The sequence below is a fragment of the Apostichopus japonicus genome, chromosome 20 (genome assembly GCF_037975245.1).
Source record: "Apostichopus japonicus isolate 1M-3 chromosome 20, ASM3797524v1, whole genome shotgun sequence".
Taxonomy (NCBI): domain Eukaryota; kingdom Metazoa; phylum Echinodermata; class Holothuroidea; order Aspidochirotida; family Stichopodidae; genus Apostichopus; species Apostichopus japonicus.
Window position 1 is genome coordinate 21,717,552 of NC_092580.1, and position 22,958 is coordinate 21,740,509.

The 22,958-nt window shown below is 36.8% G+C and overlaps 3 protein-coding genes across 5 annotated transcripts in view; 1 reads left to right on the forward strand and 2 right to left on the reverse strand.

The window, feature by feature from the left end:
• Nucleotides 1-7,134, reverse strand: part of LOC139961960 (prickle planar cell polarity protein 3-like) — a 63,154-nt gene extending 56,020 nt beyond the window's left edge. The window contains exons 1-2 of the mRNA XM_071961690.1: nucleotides 6,953-7,134; nucleotides 4,435-4,517 (exon numbers count right to left, since the gene is read on the reverse strand). Coding sequence (XP_071817791.1) covers nucleotides 4,435-4,517; nucleotides 6,953-7,009 — 140 coding nt within the window. The 5' untranslated portion in view covers nucleotides 7,010-7,134. The remainder of the gene's footprint in view (nucleotides 1-4,434; nucleotides 4,518-6,952) is intronic.
• A 1,940-nt stretch (nucleotides 7,135-9,074) lies between these two features.
• On the reverse strand, nucleotides 9,075-19,415 carry LOC139961964 (uncharacterized). 3 transcript variants are annotated; one of them, XM_071961699.1, is made up of 8 exons: nucleotides 19,261-19,415; nucleotides 16,802-16,902; nucleotides 15,935-16,083; nucleotides 15,095-15,162; nucleotides 13,735-13,864; nucleotides 13,182-13,251; nucleotides 12,567-12,634; nucleotides 9,075-12,041 (listed from the first exon to the last, which is right to left on the reverse strand). In XM_071961699.1, exons 2-8 carry the CDS (start codon nucleotides 16,893-16,895, stop codon nucleotides 12,018-12,020), a joined length of 603 nt encoding a protein of 200 aa, XP_071817800.1. In that variant the 5' UTR covers nucleotides 16,896-16,902; nucleotides 19,261-19,415; the 3' UTR covers nucleotides 9,075-12,017. The 3 variants fall into 3 exon arrangements, with proteins under 3 accessions (XP_071817800.1, XP_071817797.1, XP_071817799.1); XM_071961696.1 differs by having other exon boundaries at nucleotides 12,567-12,655; XM_071961698.1 differs by having other exon boundaries at nucleotides 12,567-12,655; nucleotides 16,802-16,899; nucleotides 19,261-19,405.
• Nucleotides 19,416-19,565: 150 nt separating this feature from the next.
• Nucleotides 19,566-22,958, forward strand: part of LOC139961959 (protein O-linked-mannose beta-1,2-N-acetylglucosaminyltransferase 1-like) — a 34,415-nt gene continuing 31,022 nt past the window's right edge. Inside the window, exons 1-2 of the mRNA XM_071961688.1 lie at nucleotides 19,566-20,240; nucleotides 21,334-21,455. Of these exons, the coding sequence (XP_071817789.1) occupies nucleotides 21,425-21,455 (31 nt within the window). The 5' untranslated portion in view covers nucleotides 19,566-20,240; nucleotides 21,334-21,424. The remainder of the gene's footprint in view (nucleotides 20,241-21,333; nucleotides 21,456-22,958) is intronic.

The following is a 22,958-nucleotide window of genomic DNA, read 5'->3' on the forward strand; positions in this document are numbered from 1 at the left end:
TCAAAACTGTCGATGTGTGTAGTCATAGTAACCCATTTGATTTTGGGGGCTGTAACAACTTACCCGAAAAATATAACCTAAATTGTTCGCGCGCTGTGCGCGCGTTTAACATGTTACTGTCAATATCATATAAGTAAGCATCGGTTATTACATCGCATGCCATCGTGTACTGTATACGGTTCGTGGAAATTGCGCAGTATACCGCGGGATGCTGTAAACAACAAAATGTCTTATGTACATGGAGAAAGAGCATGGAGGTCCAATTATGTAAAATTCTCTTTTACATTAGTAATGTCGAATTAGTCGGCCAAGCTTACAACTTTATTTTAATTATCAAGGAGATATTTTTTAAACTATTCATTTCCTTTAGCTACATCATTGCAATTTATTTTTCTTTCAGTAGGAGCCCCCGTCTCCTACGCCTATGTGTGTAGTGTTCGGTTCAAGGAAATATCTGCTATTTTTTCATTTCCTTCAATCAAGTTTTATAATAGCCGTTATAAGAGGTTTTAATATTTCTACACCAATAAATTAGTGTGTCTGAATTTTCGAAAATTTCCTGACCAACATTCTTCATCATACTTCCCTCTACTCGTGTAATTTTTACCAGTCTGTTAGGGGTTCAAGGAGGTTTTTCTATATTGGTTGTCCATAGATGACATTTTTGCCAATATTATGGGTATGTTTTGAAGTGAGTTTATTCACGAGAAATGTGAATTTTCAAATTCTGAACAAATAATGGGCTGAAAACCTTCAAAAGTGCACTGTCGGGTATTGTGGACCGCGACGTAGAATCACCTACAAAAGCAATGATCCACAGGAGATGCGATGAGGTCGAACATGATGTGTGACTGGTGAGAATCTTCAAAAAGGTTATGGATGGAAAGAAAACTATTGGGAAATACTTGGTTCTCAGGCAAAAGTCTACATCTGGTTGCTCATTTTCAAGCCCGAGAAGTGCCATTTCCGGTGATCTGGGGGGTATCAAAACCAGAAACTTTCTTGTACGCTGCGCGCCAACTGATGATGGCGCTCCGCTTAGATAGTTATTCGCACCCCCCGGGTTAAAAAATCCTGGATACGCGCCTGGTATGTGATTAAACAATATTGATACATCATTTAACATTTGTGTGTGTTATTGTACTTATTACTACTGTAACAATTCCTTGGAAAGCCTCATGTACCTGGGCTGCACACTTGGCATCAAAAAGGCTATACTTGTTCATAGCTTACAAAATATGTTTATTTAAAATACAATGGTTTAGTACTTATACAGACACCCTGGGGGTGGTTAGCAAATAGCTGTTAAAACCTTTGATTTTAAAAGTTCTTTTTGTAACACACTCAATGCCTTAAATCCTGGGAAATTAACACTTTTTCCAAATTTGATCGACTGTTCACACCAACCCGTCCACCTTTCTGTAAAAGAAAAATTAGCCATAAAAGGAAGCCAATAAAAGGTTTTCATAAAGAACAGCAGCAGGTCTCAATTGTAATTTTAACCTGTTCAGTTCATCAATTCTTTGTAGCACCATCAAACTTATTCTTTTTTATTTTCTTTTTCAAGACAGCCATCGTTAAAATTTGAACAGATTTGGGTTTGTTGGTTTCACAGTTTGTTGATTTATATGACTAATTCAAGTAAGAAAAGATTATGGGTAGGCTATAAAATGTTAATATGATCAACTATCGAAAATAGTTCAAAATTACCTTTACTTCAAACTCTCAAAGCTCATACACAAGGTTGACATGAATTACAGTACATATGAGAAAGGTTGCAATTTACAAAGCTTATCAGAGTGTTCTTATAGTGAGCACTGCTTTATAAAGTCATCTGAAATCATATTTTGGTTACTTGAAAAGATACTTCAGAAAGACTGCAAAGTTAAAAGTGAACAATGAAATCAACACAGGGATCGGATCTAGGCTGGGAATCCAGGATTAACTCTGACTAGCTGACTACTGTAATTACTCTGAGAGTTACGAATATCATTGTAACCTATGTAAAAATTAGCTATTGCACCATTTCACTAAGCTTGTTTATTCCGTACAGCAAGCTCTGCTCATAAGTGTCAATAAGCAGGCCATAGTGAAAGAAAACTTGGATAAATTTGTTTTAAATTTGATGTGGTCCTTCAGTTTCATCCATCAAAGTTTGTAATTTTCTCATTTCTAGAATCCAATTCTCTCCATGGTCTTCTTTTATGGCTCTGACTGGCTGACATAGTGTCATGTGACCACTCTATGTCAATCTGTTATTTTTGTAATTAATGGATTGGAGACTTCATCGGCATGCATTTAAATATAAAGTAACAGGACATATTTCAGGAGTATGCTGTTACTTGGCCACAGGGTTCAGAGTCTCTTTCGATCACACTCACAATTTAGTATTTCATGCACATACAGTTGTACTGTCCATGCAGTAACTTTAAATCAAAAGCTTAGCCCTACCTATCATCATATTCACGATGGTTATTCCATGCTTTTTTTTACACTTAATTTTGAGCCAATTTGGATGTACGTAGACCTAGAGAAAGCAAAATGCAACACTTACCGTTCCAGACTGCCATTTCTAAATTAATATATTGCCTTATGGCTGCCTGTTAATCGTACAAGGGGCCTACATTTTTTTTGAAGTCAAACAACATGTTTTGTTAACCTCATAAAGCAAACAATAAAAGGCTTGGACAAAACCAAACATTATGCACCAGTAAGTTACACAAACCCGAAGAAACTATAAACCTGGTGTTTTCAGCAAGCTACTAAAATACCCTTCAGAAAGACCTAGAAGTGTCTTACGCTAATACTGGAGATTGTCCAGTATTGTCCAGAGCTTATATTATATCCATTAAGAGATTATGTCCATTAAGAGACTAAATTATGTTATATTACATCCAGCGATTATATTGTCCAGAGATTGTCCAGTAATGTCTCACCTACTGCTGGAAATGTATGACATTCCTGAAGACTATCCAGGTGGTTAATATACCTTTAAAATTTTCTGAAGCAATTCATTCCTTAATCCTCCCCCAATGGCATGTGCATAATCAGGCTAGAAGATTAAAACTAGCAAACATGTATGAAATGATTCTACTGCTGGTGCCTATCTCATGAATGTAACTAGAAATTTAAATTTATATAAAAAATGATCATAATAATAGTAATATCTTTCAGTTTCATTCTATCATCTAACCTTATATCTAAACTTACAGGTTCTCTTTTTTTTCCTTTTTTTTTATATTTCAGGTCCACGCAATTCAAAAATAGCCATTTCCCCCGTTTAGTAAAATATTTAAAAATACGAGCAGTAAAAGATTACAGTGTTATCATTTTAAACCAGAAATAGCATGTCTGGCAGAATTTACTGTGCTGTGTTTGTTCGATTTAATCTCAAATCCACTGCAGTCAGATGTGGAGTCTGAGTGACAACAACACTACTTTAATACAATGAGATGAAACCTTGCTATATCTCACATAATTTGATTGAGTGGGAAATACTAAGCACATTAAAGCCACCACTGTTATGGTTTATCATTACATTCAAACTCACCAGGAAAGCTTTATTAGATTTGCTGAATCAATGCTAGAAATATAATTTTCCATGTATCAATATGACCTCAGTTTAATAGTTGGCAATATTCAACTATAAAGAAGAAAACAGTCAAGAAAGACTGGAAAGTATGAAACAACTACCTAAATACAGTGGGGATAAGGGTAAGGCAGTGGAACAGGAATTGGACAGCAAAAAAATAATAAATAAATAAATAAAATGGGGGAGAACCAGAAACTTATTACAACTTCTAACAGGTATTGATTGACCATTCCCCCACAAATTCAGGCTACTGAAAACCCCCGCTAAACTTCCACAGCAATTAGTTGTTTGTCACTAAGTTTAAAGAAATACTTGAACTCCTTTGAGCCCATAAATGACCTCATCAGATGAGCTCAACTTATATTCAAGTCAGCAGAATGTTTGTGACGTGCTTCTACTTTCAAAGCCTATTTTGTGTGTTCTTGTTTGCCTGTACTAAATCGCACTCATGTTTTTTTTTTAGTACCAAAGGAATGAGTATCCTACTATCGGCATATTCTTCCATGTTTTTGGCTTAAGTCTGGAAACTTGTGAATAATATTTTCTTAAATACAATTCACACGTGATTTGCTTAATCTGAATTAGGCTTTTGATTCATTTGAATCGTGAATTAATAAAAAAATGAATAAAAAACTTGAAAAAATAAATCCAGAAAACTTACAACCCTCAATTATCTCTCTCCAGGTAACTAAAATTGAGGGCAGTCTTTCAGATCTGAAAGAAAGACCTCAGAGAAGCAGAATAAGTGTCACAGGTGCAACTATGCACATTTTGGCTCAAAAGTCAAGTACAAACTGTACATCTCAAGTTTATATAGCCAGCCATAGGAGCTTGCAACTTACCTCCAGAAATGCAGAGCAAGCCCAGGACAAGCATCCCCACATTTTAAACAAGGCTGTCCTCTGTCAGGATCATAGTTGGGTACCTAAAAGGAGAACAATACACAATGAATATTCATCATTTCTCAAAGAAATAAACAGTATACTAGAGCAGCAATCTCTTCTGCTATAAAAAGGTTTAAGACTTTCCAAAAAGTACTATCCTGATGCTTTACATTTTTTGCAGAGATAAACTTGTACAAACTGTCCCAAAAAACTGTTGCAAAATGTGCCACCGTTCACTACGTTGCCTTTGTGACCAACTACGCTGCCTTTGTACATTCAATGTCATCTTTGTTGTTTGCCAAATATGTATCTGATTAGGAAACATTTCATCGATACCAAAATTTCACACACTAACCTTTTAATTGTATGCCTTATGTGTGTTGCATAAAGGGTAGAGGTTAGCAATTATTTTGTTACATTGAACATGCATTTCATGTATACAGACTAGAACATTTACCTAAGAATATAGATGATTTTTATTAAAGATAGAAATCAGCAACAAGTCTCATCATTAAAATTACTACTATTAATATAAGGGAAAAAAATAATAATTGACACTCAAAGGTTATTATTTTGAAAAGTCTGGGGCCAGTCCTGTTCTAAGCCATTTCAAAAAGATACTGTACATAGTTAGTCCATATTACTAGTATCAACAACTGACCTCATAATATTGATAGACTACATTGGTGATAGGAATCAACAAGGGAACTGTACATAGTCATTACTTGTGAGCCTTCTAATTCATATTATACCACGATTAATCGTGAAAACTATTTATCACTTTATCATGTGTAGGAAAACCATATATCCCGATTTCCACTGGCATGTTGTCTTTTCTCTATATGAGCTTCCTTGGTGGATTTACAACATATTAAAATCTGTCCGGAACTCTTAGGTAAGTACTGTAGACCTCCGGCAAAGTTATTAAAAATATAGCTACCCTTAATTTAAGCACAGAAATTGGCAATGGCACCAGTCCTGTAACCTTTCTGATCTTACAAGTCACATGCTTCAAATCTGCTGCTACCAAATTTTAGGTACACTGTTAGGATACCCTTCAATCCAAGTTTCTCTACAAGGCATGGGAAGCTCCTCAACTACGACACCAATAACCAGATGGGGACAACTTCTTCTCCTTTCTTTAAGGGATGACTCACATTTAATAAGTCTAACACAATACTGATGATGCTTATAATTTTTACCACATAGCAAGACTACGTAGCTATACCATAGTCCTTAACCTAACTTACATTTTTCTTGTTTTCTTTTAGACCTAGCTTAAAAAGTGAGTTGTCTCAATTTCTTTGGGTTCTAATTTGTTCACTGGGTACTGTATAATTACACAACAGATATCAGGAATGAGTGTAATCTATACCAAATTATTCAAGACAAATATGCAAACACAGAGAACTTCATTTTAACACTTGCAAGCATTAAGTTTGTTGTATAGACAATTTTCTAAGACTGCCAGGGAAAAAATGTGGCATACATTCCTTTTGTACCATATCTTAAGAGTTTTTATAAGATCTCAGTGTTTCAAAGGCACATTTTTTAAATATGTCCTTATGCATTTTCATGATTTCCTCTCCTTTGAAGGCAGTTCTCATTATAATCTCAAGAAAAAAAAAAATGATCATAATTCATAGGGTGAACAAAATTGGGACAACTTGCAAGGCAACAGGCCAAACAGACATACATTACTGAGTGAGGTATACTTCATCCAAAACTGGTAAATACTTTGACATAAAAGTGTTATTTGTTATTTATTTGTTATTTATTTATTGTTTTTGTGTTTTGTACACTAACATTTGAAAGCAATTTCTTGTTACATACTCACTTTTGATGTCCTTTTTATAAATATTTATATTTATACTGGAAATAAATAAATGAAAATGAAAAAATACATGGGAAAAAACAACTATATATACCTTTTGTACAATGTGCACAACCGTGGAAACATTTCTTCGATCAAATCATTAGTTTTCTGACAATTAAGTGCTAGGCCAAATGTGGAAACAATTTTGGACCCTCCACAGTATAGGCCTAACAAAAGTAACAACAGTACCTAAGACTAAGTTATAGGCTCTGTAGTACTACACCAGCTAGCTTTACTTTTGTTGGGCTATGTAATTGATATGATTGTCGCTCAACACTGGAATCAAGGAAGGCGATCACAGTTCAAACAACAATTATGTGATAAATTCTGGGCCCAGCAGTATGCTTCTTGTTTAACAAATACTGTACCTATGTAAATGTATACTTAATTACTGTTGTTTAGAGCACACAATATTAGTACTAAATATTACTTATCATTGAACTAACGTAGGCTAAGTCTGGCCTATGCGAGTCTATAGTTACATAAACCGCTAGAGTAAGACTGGGGCAAAAGTCGAATGGCAAATGACAGGTAGGCCTAGGCCTACAGACAAGTAACACAGTCAACATAAGTGTTAATTTAGTGATCTCGATCGTTTACCATTTCTCGTTTTGCGGCTCTCTTCAAGGAAGGATCATTTGATGCGCCTCGTAACATCTTTACAAGACTTCGATCAACCGTTCACTTCACTTTTGAACATCTGAAATTGAGGATGAATAACGTCGATCGGAATTTATATGTTACACATCGTATCAAATTACGCTTTCCAAATAAACAGCGAAGCGATCACAGCTACAGATAAAGTGCTATAGATTATTATTAAGAATCTTCGATCTGGTGACTAAATCGTACGCTTTCAATCTTTTTTCTGATGAAAAGTTTGACCTGAGAGCAGCAAAAATGTATATATTAGTTTTATATGTATTACCTATGATTTTTGGTGTCTAAGAAAACCATTTGTAGTTGTTTTTGAACATTAAGTTTACACTACCAGTCGATGTAGAAGCATCTATTTTTGTATTATCTGTCAAAATTCATTTCAGAGGGTGCACTGGAATATAATCAGTCTACATCGACCAAAATAGATAAGTGGTACGGTGAACACTAGCGAATCAAAACGACTCGCTTCCCTCAGGCTATCATGGAGAAGATGACAATTAACAATCGTTATATAGGTTCAGGTTCAGGCAGGGACGTAGCCAGGGAGGGAGCAATGGGGGAGCGATCGGTCCCACCCCTCCCTGTCCCCCTTTGAGAACCCCGAGAAATAAAATTTAACTAAAAGCAGGAAATATCAGGTTGAAGCATGGAGCTATAAACAGATCCATGGTTAAGAAAGCTAAGCGACCCTTCTCGATCTTTCCCCTGGAAGTTCGTCTGCTACGAAATACAACTCTTATTATTGTTTATTTCCTGCAACGTGGGAGGTATTTTGGGCAAACAATTTCTTTGTAATAATAATGCTCCCTTTGTGAGAAATGCCCTATTAAATTTCTGTCCCCCCCCCCTCCCCTTCAAATTTCTGGCTACGTCCCTGGGTTCAGGAACTTTGGGTCACAGTAAAATGCACGAAGAAGTATTACGAAAAAGAATGAATCCACTTGAGATGCAAATGTCTGAAAGTATTTGATTTTAGTGGGTGGATCTAGGATTTCTTGAAATATAGGATTCATGTATGTTTTAATACTTGATAAAGTTGTTACCACCCCTGTAGATTGCACTGGAGGAGCCACATTCACTTCATTAACCCATATGCAGTACACTTTTACTGAGATAAAGTAAAAGGACATCCACATTTATTTTCTTTGCTTAGTGTGGTAGAAGATACAGTAACTCATGTGATGGTGATTATTTGCCACATAGAGCCGTACTCAGTACACAGCACCAGCTTTACAGGTATGTGCGAGGTGTTTCATATTATTATCATTGTGAGAATCAGAATTTCATTGCAAAGTTTGTATCACAAATGACAGGATTCATCTATGGTTTGAATCAACCAGACTTACGATTCAAGCATTTCCTCTCAACAAACTCTCATTCATCAAATAAAGCAATGTGACAATCTTCCCTGCCTAGTGCACCCCTCAGATCCACTGACGCTTCTTTTTCGAAGAAACTTATAACATGCTCACTATTCAACCCTAAGAAGTAAAAATGTGCCAGTAAGATCGAAATTCAAACTTTTCCAATAATAGTTAAAAATCATTACAGTTACAGCCCCAAAATTTAGAATGCTACAATTGTTAAGTGTTTAAGATATTTTCCTGTAGGTTCTCACTGTCCAAATTATTTCCAGACATTAAATTAATTGTGCTAGTCAGATGAAACTATGAGGATGGCAGGAAAATCTTAAGCTTTGAGGAATGAGTGAGTTGCTTTTACTACTTTCTAGCATCTTTGAAGGCAATGAAACTTATGACCTTAAGGACCTAAAGAAAATGTTACCCAGCTACATTTTTCATCATTCAAAGTATTTTATTTCTAGTCACAGCTATTTCAGGTGAAAATGGCTAAAACAGACCCAAGGAACTGATAATAACAGATGTTTGGTAATAAGATTGTGTTTAAGGGCACTTTTAAAAATAATATTTTGAGAGACATTTAATAACATTGTCGGGGAGTGAACTCCAGAGTTTATGTCCTTGGAAAGCTTAAGGTAAGAAAAGATAAATAAAATGGATCTTACAAAAAAGGGGAAAAAATGAGAAGTAAAGAAACAGCATTTTTCATGTACTCACTGTATATTTATTGATATAACTTGTACAAGGGTGAATTACAACTGGGGTATTATGCATGATATTCACTACTCTGGGAAAAACAACTTCAGAAACCACTCATACATTGTGAACCTAACTTAGCTTGACTGACAAAAGATTACAAAAGACATTTTGTATTTCGAGTAATCAAATGCAATGTAACGCCATGAACACTGACATTCATTTTGAGAAAGACAGACCCAAAGACAAAGACAACACTATTCAAACCTGTATGGACAAATACTGCAAAAAAGCAATGTTCTTATCAATCAAATTGGTAAAGAAGGTTTATGAAGTCTTAGAAATGTGACAGTCTAAGAGAACCAATAGGCTACCCTGTGCTTACAAATGGATATATATGAACATTTTCCATGCATAAGTTTAAAGGAGGTTGACGTTTGGGACAGTGTCCATTTATAGCAACATAACAAATCTTGACTGCACCATTTTTTTGGTTCACATGTAAGAAATTTTTGCTCAAATTAAAGTATGTCAGTGTGCATGCAAGAAGGTAAGAACTATTTCTGTTAAAATGCCTACAGTTACCAGAAGTTGAGTAAATGCATCATTAACATTTATTTTCCACCTAACTTCCAATGAGATTGAATTGTAACAGAACAAATCTAAATATATGGAATGTTTGTCTGACAGCAATTTTGTGATGATATTTTAGATTTGTTAAAAAGAAGAGAAAGCACAAAATTTTCTTTCGACTGTTCTTAAAACATAACAGTAAATTACAGAAAAATGCATTCCTCTTGTTTACATTTTGCAATTTTTACATCATAAGCATATATCTGACAATTATTATCAAGTCTGCAAGTCACAGTCTTTCTTTACTTAATACATCTTTAATGTATTAAAAAGACCATTGAGAGAATTACCTGAGGTATAAGAAAAGGGTTTGCCGCACTTCAAAGCTCTAACTCAATGTAGAGAATGTCCAGCACTCCTGACCCTCTTTCAGAAGTTTTGCTTTCTTAACAGAACGGCAAACAAGACTATTTAAATCACATTTTCATTGAACATTTGACAAATTATCAGCGTTGAAAAAGTATGAGTTTTAATCATTTTTGAAAACTTAGTAATAATGTCACAAAGATACAAATGTTTGTCATTGGAATGACCAAAACATCCAAATTGTGTAATTTACAAAAGAAAAACATTCCAAGTGCTACTCAAAGTAGGGTTACAACTGGTAATAGATTACTTTATTATGCAAGTAACAATTCCAACTTCCAACTCTTCTCATTATTTCATCACTTAGACACCTTTGTCATACCCTAGAAGAAATAATTGACTACTCACTGGAAATCATCACATTAGTTTAGCTCATTATTTGATCTGAAACTTGGACTAGTCAAGTGGTCATGCTAAATAAGCTTCATTATTATGAGATTTTAATATCAAATAGCATTAAAATCACTAGACCTCAAAATCTGTATTAAAACGACAAATATTTCCATTCTCTTGGTTGTACATTCAATCTTTGTGCAGGCCACTTTTACAAACATAATTTAGCATCAATACATACTTAGCACTTTCACTCTAGTCCAGGATATTGTGGTCAATTAATGTTGCTTTCTTGAAGCACAAAGCAATCAGAGTAAAGACAGAAATAAGCGTCTAAATAACAAATTTCTTGGTCGTTTGATATTTTAATTACCCATTTCATTTTTTTAGTTAAGTCATAATATCACTGACATAAGTTTTTCGAGTGCATACATGCTCGGATCCAAAATTGAGGATAAACCACAAACTCCCCGATACCCTGAAGCATAACAATGTTGATTACATCTCCACCGCATCAAATACATGAGAAATAAATAAATTAAAGTTTTCTAACCTTCAACATCATCTAAGCACGGATCATGTATGGGTGGGTGAAAATGGGTTTGATAGAGATGACAATGCTATTCTTGACAACTAAACAGTGCTTGACATTTGGGATGTTTCTATCAGATATTTATCATCATATCATCAGAATATTATCAACCAAATTCATGAAAAAGCTTATTTACAAAACTAAAATATACATTATAACACAGATATCGATGCAGGACAGAAACAACTACAAATTTCTTTACCCTATCTGACAGTCCATTGAGATGAAAATTTCCCCAGAAAAGCTAAGAGAAATGTTTTTGTGTTTTTCGCAAAATATCATGGATTAACAACAGTCAGCTCATTGTAATATTCCTGACCTGTGACGATGGTGTGAAAATAAGGAGGTGGAATATCAATTTTGTTTCTTCATAAGTCTCAGTTTTCACTGTCAAAGTCAACAGTGTTGTCAGTTGTTAATGAGAGCAATTGTAGTGTAATGTTGTTTTATTGACTGCAATATTTAAGCAAGATACTTGAAAAAACTACCAATGAATGAAAGTCTTTAATAAAGAAAAGATATTACTGAAACATGCACTGGTGCCTCTGTGAGACTGTGACGTCATTTTTGAGACTGTCTGGCATATTCGGTCTATAATATATGACGGAACGTCAAGTTCTTTACATCTCCAATAACACAAAGAAGTTCTTGTTAGCTCTGTGAGAAGTTGTTTATTATCATCATTAGCACCTATCACAACGATTAACGATTGTTAACGTGACCATAGCTGTAATGGCGGTCACCTTCCCTTGTAAGTCCAGACATCAAGTCTCTAAATTTCATTGTCAGTACTGCAGAAAACACTTGTATCATCTGCTTACATCTATCCAAATGTTAATATTTCACAGTTTTTCTCCAATATTTCCAGTTGTTGCATCATCCTTTGCTGAGAGGTAGAGCAAGGTATATCAGTGGTTTGATTTCCATAGTACTGAAGAACTGAGCCAAGGTTTGCTGTTTCCAATATCATACAGGTGACGGTGCTCCGAATAAAAACCAACAAAGGAACCGAGGAGATCCATTACTAGAAATTCAGTTGCTGGGCAATCTGGGAACCGAATAAAACAATTCTTGTAAACATGAAGCACTTGCACTGTGCCAGTTAATTGTTGCTAAGCAAACATATTAGTTACTCCTGTCTGTTACTTAGTGAAAGAAAGATATATGCATTTTCAACATATCGACACAATATGTACCACACATCAAACAGACGTAGTTGCAAACTAATCAAGTTTGGTTCCAGTTTTGCCACGTATATATATTATTTGTACTTGATACTTTGATTTCCCATTTTGCAGGAATTACGATTTCACTGAGCTTTAAACTCTCACGACAAGAAGCATATATGCAACATTGGCAGTCCTAAGTATGAAACTATGCTATTCCAATTTTTATCGAAATGTTGTTAACTTTTATAGTTGAAATAGAGGAAAATGCAGCCAAGGCATTATAACGTATTCTTTAAGTTTATTTTGCAGTTTTGTCGAAGAGAAACTTCTTTGAAGTTGAAAAATGGATACTGATATGTTATCTTATATAAGATCATTTAGGAAGATTGCTTGAATAAGTATACCTGTACTTGTGTTGAAAATCCTGTATTGTACACACTGGGTTGTCCAGATTGGTCTGCGGCTATTATTGCTGTCGACAAACCAGACGCACCTTTATTGGACAAGACAAGCAAAGATGAAACTTTCTGAAAAGCTCTCCTTGTAATTACTTATCACATGGCAGTAAACAACTCAAGTGAGATTATCTTAACAAAAAACTAATGTTGTACTTTAATAACTTGCATAATAACTTTATAGGCGATGGTTAAAGGTATTGCAATATTTATATATTTAAATCTTAATCACTTACCAACCACTTCAACACTTTTATCCGGTCGACCATTGAGAAAACTTTAATTATCCTGTGCAGAAGTGTTTTGAAACTTACACTGTCCCAGCCAATGTAATAATCAGATCTAATAACTTTGAAATACGAGGCTAGGCTGCAATTTTTATTAACCAGCGAGTGACAATGCCAATTACCAGATGGCTGCATAATTTATAGAATAGAGTAATCGATCTGAAGGAAACATTTGCAAAGTTGAGCCAAAAAAAACAAAAACAAAGTGAATCTGATAAAAAATGTGTTATGGATGTTTCAGTGTTACCATTGCATGTCCCCTGAATGATATACTTACTGAAGTCATCTGCTAGATCTAGGGCGTCCTCTGAAGGTCTTGGCATCATATTTTTGTCTCCTTTTATGCACTGTGCAGAGAGCAGAAAAAAATCAAATACAGGTCCTCAAGAAATATGTATCTTGTAAAAAGGTTAATGTCTCATACATCAAGACGACGTCCCTCTATGTTGAGAAAGTTTCTGCAGGATTTATTCCGAAACTCTGATCTTATAACCTGTTCATTGCATGCATGTGACTTATACTTAGAGGAAAATATAGTCTCTGAGTAATGACAATTTTAAAATGAAGTGGAATTACTTATATATAATAAAAATAATGAAAAGGAAAAAAAACAAAAAAAACATACATACACACAGATTTAGAATGTCTAAACTTGATCAATTAACTTGATAAATTTTAATCTTACTTTGGGAAAATTGCCAGAAATTGTAAGGCCTTAGACAAAACAGACAGATAGCAAGACGTTACCCTTTACAAATAAAATTATTTCAAGACATCAAACTGGAGAAGAAAGATACCAAAGTAGAGAGAAGACACAGAACGTGACGTACCTCTCTGTATTTTTGTAGATAAATTTTTAATGGTTCCACGTAGGGATCAAATCCTAGAGTTGACATTGCATAGAGTATATCTTCACCATTGATAGTCTTCCTTTTCTCTTGGTGACATCTTTCACTTGCTCTGTTGAACATTCATATGTTAAGGATTGGAAAATCATACATACATGAGTAGCATGACAGCCACGTTGGACCTGACCTGCCAGACAGCCCTGATGTTTTGGGTTTTGTGATTCCTTGCCAGAAGATATATTTAACTGACTGGTAATAAGTCATTGAAACAGTAACTGGGTTAATTTGACAGAGAACCAAAACACACTTGAACTTCGTTGAAGAAGTACTTGTGGAACGCAACCCATTTTGTCACTATAAGAATTTTACAATGCATTTTTCCAATCTCTCCAAGTTTTAAAAATTTTCAGGTGTGGAATACAGACACATGCACAGACGCTATCGCTCCGTGGAAATTTTCTTTTCCCGTTTGAAAGGAAACTACAGTGATAACCTTCCACTCCTCTTTAGTCAAACTGAGATGACAATATCTATGTTGTGTGGAAGTCCCCCAACACAAGAACATTGTCTCTCTGAAATGATTATCTACAGTACGTCCAAATATTACACAGATGTCATTCTCTGAACTGTGTGTTGCTCAATATTACCTCAGACCTATTGTACATTACTGCATATTGTGACCCTTTCATAGATTGGACTACTGAACCAAAGTGGATCAAGACCTGACAGGGAGAATTATTTCAGGATTTCTTCTGGTTGTTCCATAGACAGTTAGGCCTTTAAGTTTTTGGTAGTCTGATTTTTTTGTGGAAAATAGCAGTGACCAATCTGTACACTGAAAGAGAGATGTGTGGGTTAGAACACTAGCTTTGTGGGTGGTAATAGCTTCTTTTTTTAATTATTTGAGGGTATTTAGTTAAAATGCAATCTAAATTTGACGTAAACAACTAGTCGTCCATTGGTGTATTGGACATAAGTTTGGTTGACGCAGACAACCATTAAAAATTTGCCCCGCCTGAGATCCACTAAATCTGAAGTCGTTAATGGGCACCTACCACCTCTCTCAAAGGGACTCACTGAAGCTGTACTCGTTGAATAGACCTCATTACAAGATTTTCATATCCTGGTCACTGGAAGCCTTGAAATGACCTATGAATCTTAACCAATAACAAAAGCAGCAGAGAACTCACTAAACAGACATATATACTTAGTATGACTTTCATGCAAATTAATGCATGTGGGGTTATCCTGTTTACAAGCAAGGCATCACATACACATACATACACATGACATGACCATCGCATACATTTTTTTTGCCTTCAGCAATACATCAAAAGGATACTCGCTAGTTATGAAGCTGATGAACTCTGAAACGCACTCTTGGACGCATTCCTTGGCTTCTTTGGATATCTGAAAGGAAAAGTAATTCAATCATAAGGCAAAACCATTGTAGAAAGTTCTTCCAACTTTCCATAGCAAAAAAATATTGTTTAAGCTGGTTAACAATAACAACACGCATTCTCTGTATGAATGAAAATTAAGGTACATATTATTGCTCAAGGAATTCTTGTTCCGCAATTGTCCGAGGACAAAACTATACACTCAAAATACGGCAAATAGGTAGGACGTCACAAACTGTAGCCGAAGAAAGTAAAGATTTACCCCTCTGTATGACCTTATACAATAAAATCATTGCTGACTCTAAACAGAGTTCTAGGTGTCCATCTAAGGTTAAAACAACCAAAGAATGAACTATTCATTGTATCCAAGGCTTGTAACATGACAGATTTTAAAAACTTTCAATGGTTATAACAAACATAAGACAGATGTGGGCCTGTCATCTTCATGCATTTGCTTCTTAAACAAATCAACATCTTTCCTGTATTTGCACCCAAAATTTGGGTTGTTCCTCTGATCTTATCAGATTTAAAGATGACATTAGTACTCATTAGCACTACCTACATTCTGATGGGATTGCAGGAGTAGTTGGTATTAGAAATGGAGAAGAAAAGAATTTAGTAAAAAATACTAAAAAATGAAATGCAATTTTAATGTGTCATTCCATCTTCTTTTGCCTTATTCTTCTCCGGCACATAATAAACTTACTCACGCCATACACCTTTATGATAACGAAATACAATTGTACAAGTTATAGATTTTCAGAAAAGCTGTTTGAAAGTACCTTTCCACTCTTTGGCACAGAGTTTTTCATAATGCGGGCAACATTAGCAATTGGCAGAAATCTGTCTTGTTCTCTTAAAGGTGATAGCATCTGAAGCTTTTCCTCGCCACTGGCATCATCGTCTGCATTCACCCCAAGAGAGTCATCCACTATATTGAAAATGAAACTGTATTAAGACATTTGACTGTGCATATATTCTTTATATCTCCTAATTCTAGTATCATCTTTCCAACAGCCTGCCAGATCTTCATGCAACAACATTGGAATATACATTGTGAGGGAGAATAACAACAGACCTTCCCACACAGTCACTCTCATGAAGTCAAAAGATGAAAGACAAAGTCAGAGGAAGCCTAAGTCTGGAATTTACCAAGATTTGGTGTTTTAATCACCTAATCGGCTAAATTGATAATCAGTATTTAGGTGGTAGACCATTCCAATATCCTTACAGTTAAGACTGGCCTAGAATTTCAAAATTGTAGCCAATTGCTTAAAAAAAAACAAGTAATTAAACAATTTATTTGCTAAAATCAAGTTGCCACTTGATTTTCCTTCAATAAAAACAGATATTAGTTACTGTTTTGATTTTGATGTTTAGGTTCTTAATGTTTACTGGCAGATAAATGCTCGTTCCCTTTTTTCACCTACTGGCAAACAGCAAAATGCACTTGGCATTTAGCCAGTAAATAGCCTGAATTTTAAAGGCCTGCTAACTTATTAAAAGTAAAATCAGAGCAAGTGCTTTTTCATACCTTCCCAATGCTTCTATGTTCCCTATTAATTGTTGGCACCATAATTGTACATGTAAGATTTGAGGCTTAATTTTGTGTATTGGCTTCACACATTTGTTATTTGATCTTGACTAACCTGAGGTGGCTGGATACATATTTCCTGACAGGGAGTAATCATTCCCAGATATTGTCAGCACCTGGTTGTCTTGTGTCTGGTCTGTAACCTCCATTTTCCTACTGTAAAAGAGGACAGAAATAAATCAAATCAAATAGGCTAAATTATTTCTGCATCAGCTACCAACCACAGAAACATGAGCTGTACAATTGATGGACCACGATCAGAAAAGAAAAATAGAGAAAACTGGCAGAAGCTTTGGTCATCAATGTTTGAGGTATGCATATTGATCAAGAATTGATGTTTCTTTCAGTTTGATAACCTGTGCACTAACCTTCAGTCAAGTTGTACACATATCATTGTGTTTAGTTGGGAAACACTTCTTACAGCAACAAATTCACCAATTGGATTATTAAAGTACCCCTAAATTATATAAGCCTAAGTCTAATTCACATCTTGTCTGGCAAGTGGTCTTAATCTCACACATGTCACGAAAGTTTGCTTTGAGAAACTGGGACATGAAAAACTGCCTACAGAGGGATGGAACCATACAGCTTTGGTAATATATCTGCAAGCATTTCGAACTCAGGGAACATAAAATTTAACAAAAAATTTGTGGGAAAGTTTACCACTCGTGCTGCATTTCTTGACCCAGGCGGAAGGATTGTCTGACATGTTTTGCCTATGGCCTTCATCCCTTGGGAGTGTGGGGGGGGGGCAAGGCCTTAGTATAATTCATATGATTTGTATTGATATTCCCAATGCATTATATATGCATTTTTGGAGAATCTGGAATAGAATACTTCCTTCTCTATATCAGTTGCACGATCAAACAAGGTGTACGTAAATGGGACCTGAGCAAACTTGCGACCACTGACTTATGTTGCAGGGGCGTATCCAGGATTTTCCAATAGGGGGGGCGCCAGGCATGAATGATCGCCGTCCTGGGGGATGGGTCTAAGGGGAGGGGTGTACAATTTTTGCTTTCAAAGAAGGGCTGAAATGCAAAATGGTGTCATATGCATGGGCGGCGATCCGTACTTCCGAGTGGGGGGGGGGATATGACCTTGTTGACTATCTAAGCGTAGCGCCACCATGAGTTGGCGCGAAGCGTACAAGAAAATTTTGGGATTAACAAACCCTCTAGATGGCCGGAAACGGCACTTCCCGAGGCTTCCAAGCGGCATATACCCAACTTTAAAATAGGGATGTCATGTCCGAAATATCTCATAATCAGGATCCAAAATACTTTTTTTTTTAATTTCGGGTGTTATTTTGGGAAAATTGCCCCTGTCAATCTTGTTTCAGGCGCAACGTTAGAATGTTCGAGAGCTCTGTTATATTATTCGATGAAGAAAATGGCCTCATGCAGGCTATTATAGGCCTATACACATGCAATACACAATTACACATAGTTACATTCCTAGGTACCGATTGCTAGGGCATCCAGGTGAAACGTGTATTAAGCATTACCCTGGTTACATGAGATTCTCAGCTGTTCGAGGGAACATGTACGTGTGTAGGCCTACTATAGGGCCTATATGAATACTATGAGGGTGCATATATGTACTATATCAATACCGTGGGCGCAATAATACATTTTGTTGTTATAGGGCCAATGAAGCCTACAGTCAACTATTTTTGCTTTATAAAGACGCTTTATTTGAAAAGATCGCACTGCGTTTATGGTAGGCGAGAAATGAAGCTAAAAAAGAGCCGTACATTAACGAAGATGCATAAATGTAGGCATGAAAATATTCTTATCCCTGGCATTTGGTGGGGGGGGGGGGATATGGTGCATTACATCCCCTCCACCCATTTTCATGGGGGGATATATCCCCCCTCCACCCAGGATCGCCGCCCATGGCCATATGTGATCCATTTTTCGACCTTAATAATAAGCAACATTTCCAGTAAATATGGACACAAAATGCACAATTTAGTATGGCTGGCATGTCATTTAGTGTTTATAGTGATAATACAAACACAATTACCATCTATGTTTCTAAAACTATTATGCCACCGAACTTCGCCAGAACCTTTTTTTGGCAAACAAAAAATAAAGCATACGGGAGGGGGGGGGGTTGAGCGATCACCGACATCTCACATAAAGGTCGTCATCAATTTTTTTTTTTTTTTTTTTTTTTTTTTTGCTAAACTTTTTTTTTTTTTGGTGACGGCCAATAGGGGGGGCGCGCGCCTGTTGCGCCCCCCCTGGATACGCCCCTGTGTTGTGGTAGTAATAATATAGGCCATTATAATTCATAGTTATCGCACACCACACTGTACAAACTACAACTACTAACTAGTACAGGGCCTACGCAGGCAATTCGGTCTGCAGTACGCTACTCGTTAGCTAGCGTAGCCTAGCTTATAAATGTAGCCTATTTTAAGCCTAACCAGGACTGCGAACGAAAATTGTGCAGGTAATGTGGCGATCAAAATGCTTATAATAATATCTTTGGAACAATTAATCCCACCTTTTCCCTAAAAAATCGTCAGCTACGTTTCGAAGTTTGTGTCCAGGTCCAAATAACAAGATATGATTGGTGCAAATAGTGAATAAAGGGAGCAATTTTGGTTGGCTTATCGTGGCGTACTCGCAGCCAGTCAGACACACCGAGAGCGCTACAGGCTTTCTGGTTGGCAGATTGACACGAGATGGCCTCAACTCATAAATATTCACACAGTATTCTCACGGTGCCACAGTGCACTGCTCATACCTGATATGACAGGTGAAATGGTGTGGAGTGAAACACCGTAGCCTTCGCCCGGACTTGTTTCCAGTGGGTATGGGTTGGGAACTTAAGGGAAGGGCCCGTGTGGAACTAATTTTTTTCGGACTAATGGGAGTCAAGACGTTTCCCCCCCCCCCTCAAAATCAGGGAAGGTTCCAGAGACTGAAAAAAGGCATACAACACAACATAGTATTGGTAATGAAGATGACATCACTATAGAAACTTTCACTTGATGAGTTTCAGTAACGAATGACACCCATCATGTAATGACTTGCCATGTGTTTCATTATACGCCAAAACATACAACCTTGCACTAACACTAAACAAGCTAAATACAGCTGGGGCCTTTTTTGTAAAGCATTCTCAAGTGGGGACGGGGGATCCAATTAAAAAAACATAGACTTGACATGGTGCGTTCTGAATGTCGAAGAGTTCCAGCGTTTCAATGGACACAGCACAAATTTATGGGAATATTGAACCAAGGATATTGAAAAAAGCTGTAACATGTTTGTAACGCTCGAGAGTGTCGACAGCCTTGTGCATTCGTGTCACCTATTCAATGTTGTTTCCCGGGTTGTGGTGTTGAAGTTCACGGCTGAGGTTAGTTCCAAGGTGTTTCGACAACACAGCTACTAACCTCAGCCTGAAGTTCACACTACTTTATCCACATGATATGAGAGGATCGGAACCTGTGCATGTGAAAGACGTGTTTTTGTTTTGTTGTAAGCATCTTTAAAATATTTTTCGTATCAGTTCTATCCACGAAATGCCTACAATTTTAAAAATAACCGAGAAGCAACTATGTATATCACGATCACTGAAATTAATACAAATGTCTGTGATCGCGATATGTTTACTGCATTGGTACTAGTTTTGCGACACATTGAAATGATAATACTCAAGTAGGCCTAGCTAGGCTAAGCCTAACTAGCTGAAGCACTTGTATTAGGCTACACAGTTAACATTATTGTCGTCGTACAACATCAGAACCTTGACACTAACTGTGTTTTAGGTTAGGCCTCTTCGAAATTAAACATTTTAATGTTGTCTTTTCAATAACATGCTTCACAACAGTAACTTTTCTACTAGCCTAGTCCTCGCTCTGATCTGTTGGATATTATATGAACCCTCTGCATCCAGTGAGCCGTGACTAAAAGGCCTTGGCCTAGGCCCTGGATTTTTTTCTCCTTATAATGTGCAAAAAATTTTCACACTTTGCATTCATGATAAGTTTACATTTACTAACCATATTTCAAAGGTCTTGGCTAACTCACATTATATTGTTTTGGCATTAACCTGCCTTGCCTCCCATTTTCCCATTGAAACATGTAAGAAGGTATTTAATGCATCCATCCTACCGCATCTTATCAATGCTATCCCAGTTTGGTATCACTTTACAGTAATGTTACTAGAGAGAAATAGGTTGCGTCCCAGGGACGCAAGCCCCCCAAAAAGTTTGCACACTTTGAAAGAAAAGCTTGCATCCCGATCGAACACCAATTGCATTTATTGTATGACCTAGTTTTACTAGTGTAGTTGTAAAGATGCAATCGTATCACTGCCTATTCTTTGTGAATGTTAAACACAATATATAGGGCAGATGCCCCAGTGCCTTAGCTTCGCTGCTTGATCTTGGCTTCATCGATCTAATCAAACCATATGTGCAAGCTCCCAAGAAACTAACGAAGGAAACACAGTCATCTTCTGCTGATTATCCATGGACTTCATACTGGTGGACAAATGTGGCCGAAGCTAGCTTTGAAATAATTACGTATTTACAATTTTATGTTACTGTACTTTTAAACCTTTGGACAGATAATTAAAGACTCATCAAAGGATGTCATCTACCGATAGTAAGCAGTATTGGCTCCTGATGCATTGATGAAACATCACTGACACATTCAGGATGATCAGGTGGACATGCCTTACTCGGAGGGGTAAGTAAGACTTTATTTTCCAACAATATTCTAATATTTTAAAATATGAGAAAGTGGGGCCGGGGGGGGGGGGGCTGTGAATTGAGGGATAGTGCAATAATTATACTTCTTGATCACTAAATAAGAAACCTTTTTGTATCGTTCCAAGTAGGTTTATGATTGTGTTTGCATGTGTAGGCCTTCTGTATGTACGTGTGAGTATATGTTAGTGTGAGTGTTTGTAAGCACAGCATCACAATAATGATAACATGTCACCTTGTGCCGTCGAGTCGTGTCCGACCCCTGGTGATGACCATGACTTTAATCCTCCAATCCTTCCGGCTCCTGGTTGCCCCTCGAAGTCTATCCAGAGTCAACCCAGTCGCCTGCTTGACACCATCCATCCATCGTGCTCGTAGCCTGCCCCTCTTTCGTGAACCATCACCCATTCCCACCATTAATGATTTTTCCAGGGAGTCGTCCGCCCGCATGATATGACCGAAAAACTTTAGTTGTTGCCTCAGGATCTGTGCTTCCAGTGGAAGTGAGAGTTTTATTTGTTCCAAAATCGAGATGTTTGTTCTGTGTGCAGTCCAAGGGACTCTCAATAGCCTGCGCCAGCACCATAATTCAAAACTGTCTATTCTTTCCCTCATTCCCTTCGTTATTGTCCAAGATTCACTCCCATAGAGCACAACTGGGAAAACTAGTACTTTCATCAGTTGACTCTTCGTTAATAATGAGATTGCTTTGTCCTTCCAGATCTTGTTTAACCCCGTCACAGCAGATCTCCCAAGAGCTAACCGTCTCACAATCTCCCCCTTACAGGTACCATTGTCATCAATTCTAGAACCGAGAAAGTTAAAGTCGTGTACTATTTCAACTTTGTTTCCACCCAAAATAATTTTGTCCAGCTCCTCTGTGCACATAACCTTGGTCTTCTTTAGGTTCAGGTGTAGACCAGCCTGAGTGCTATGTGTCTGCACACGTTCCATTAGATTAAGGAGGTCTTCTTTGCTTTCTGCGAGCAGTGTGGTGTCATCAGCATATCTGAGGTTGTTGACTCTTCTGCCACCTATCTTCACCCCTAGCTCTACATTGTCTAGTTTGGCTTGTCTCATTATGTACTCGCTATAAAGGTTGAAAAGGTAAGGTGAAAGGATACACCCCTGTCGAACTCCCTTGCCAATGTTGAAATTTTCTGTATCCCCATATTCGGTTCGAACTTTCGCTTCCTGTTCATTATATAATGATTTGATCACATGCACTAGGTGCATGTACAGTACACCAATTATGAAGGATGTCCCATACTGAATTTTGGAAGCACAGTGGGTCAAAAGTCAGTATGTCAAGCAACAGAAGGAGGTCTTATACTACTGTAAGGTTAGCAATCCCCTACTATTTAAAGATATCCCTGGTGACAGACCCATTCCATTGTGAGTGTTAAGATGTCATTCACTTTCCAAAATATTTGAAGTTGGTGACGACATTGTTCTCAATCCGCCTTTTACGTATTGAGGTCAA

Bases quoted from the DNA above. Each gene is read 5' to 3' on its own strand.
- LOC139961964 (XM_071961696.1), bottom strand. From the start codon at position 16,895: ATGGAGGTTACAGACCAGACACAAGACAACCAGGTGCTGACAATATCT. The intron at 12,656-13,181 runs GTAAGTATATCA...TGTCCAATAAAG, and splicing joins AGATCTAGCAGATGACTTCA to GTGCGTCTGGTTTGTCGACA. The intron at 12,042-12,566 runs GTATACTTATTC...TTCGGTTCCCAG, and splicing joins GATTTTCAACACAAGTACAG to ATTGCCCAGCAACTGAATTT.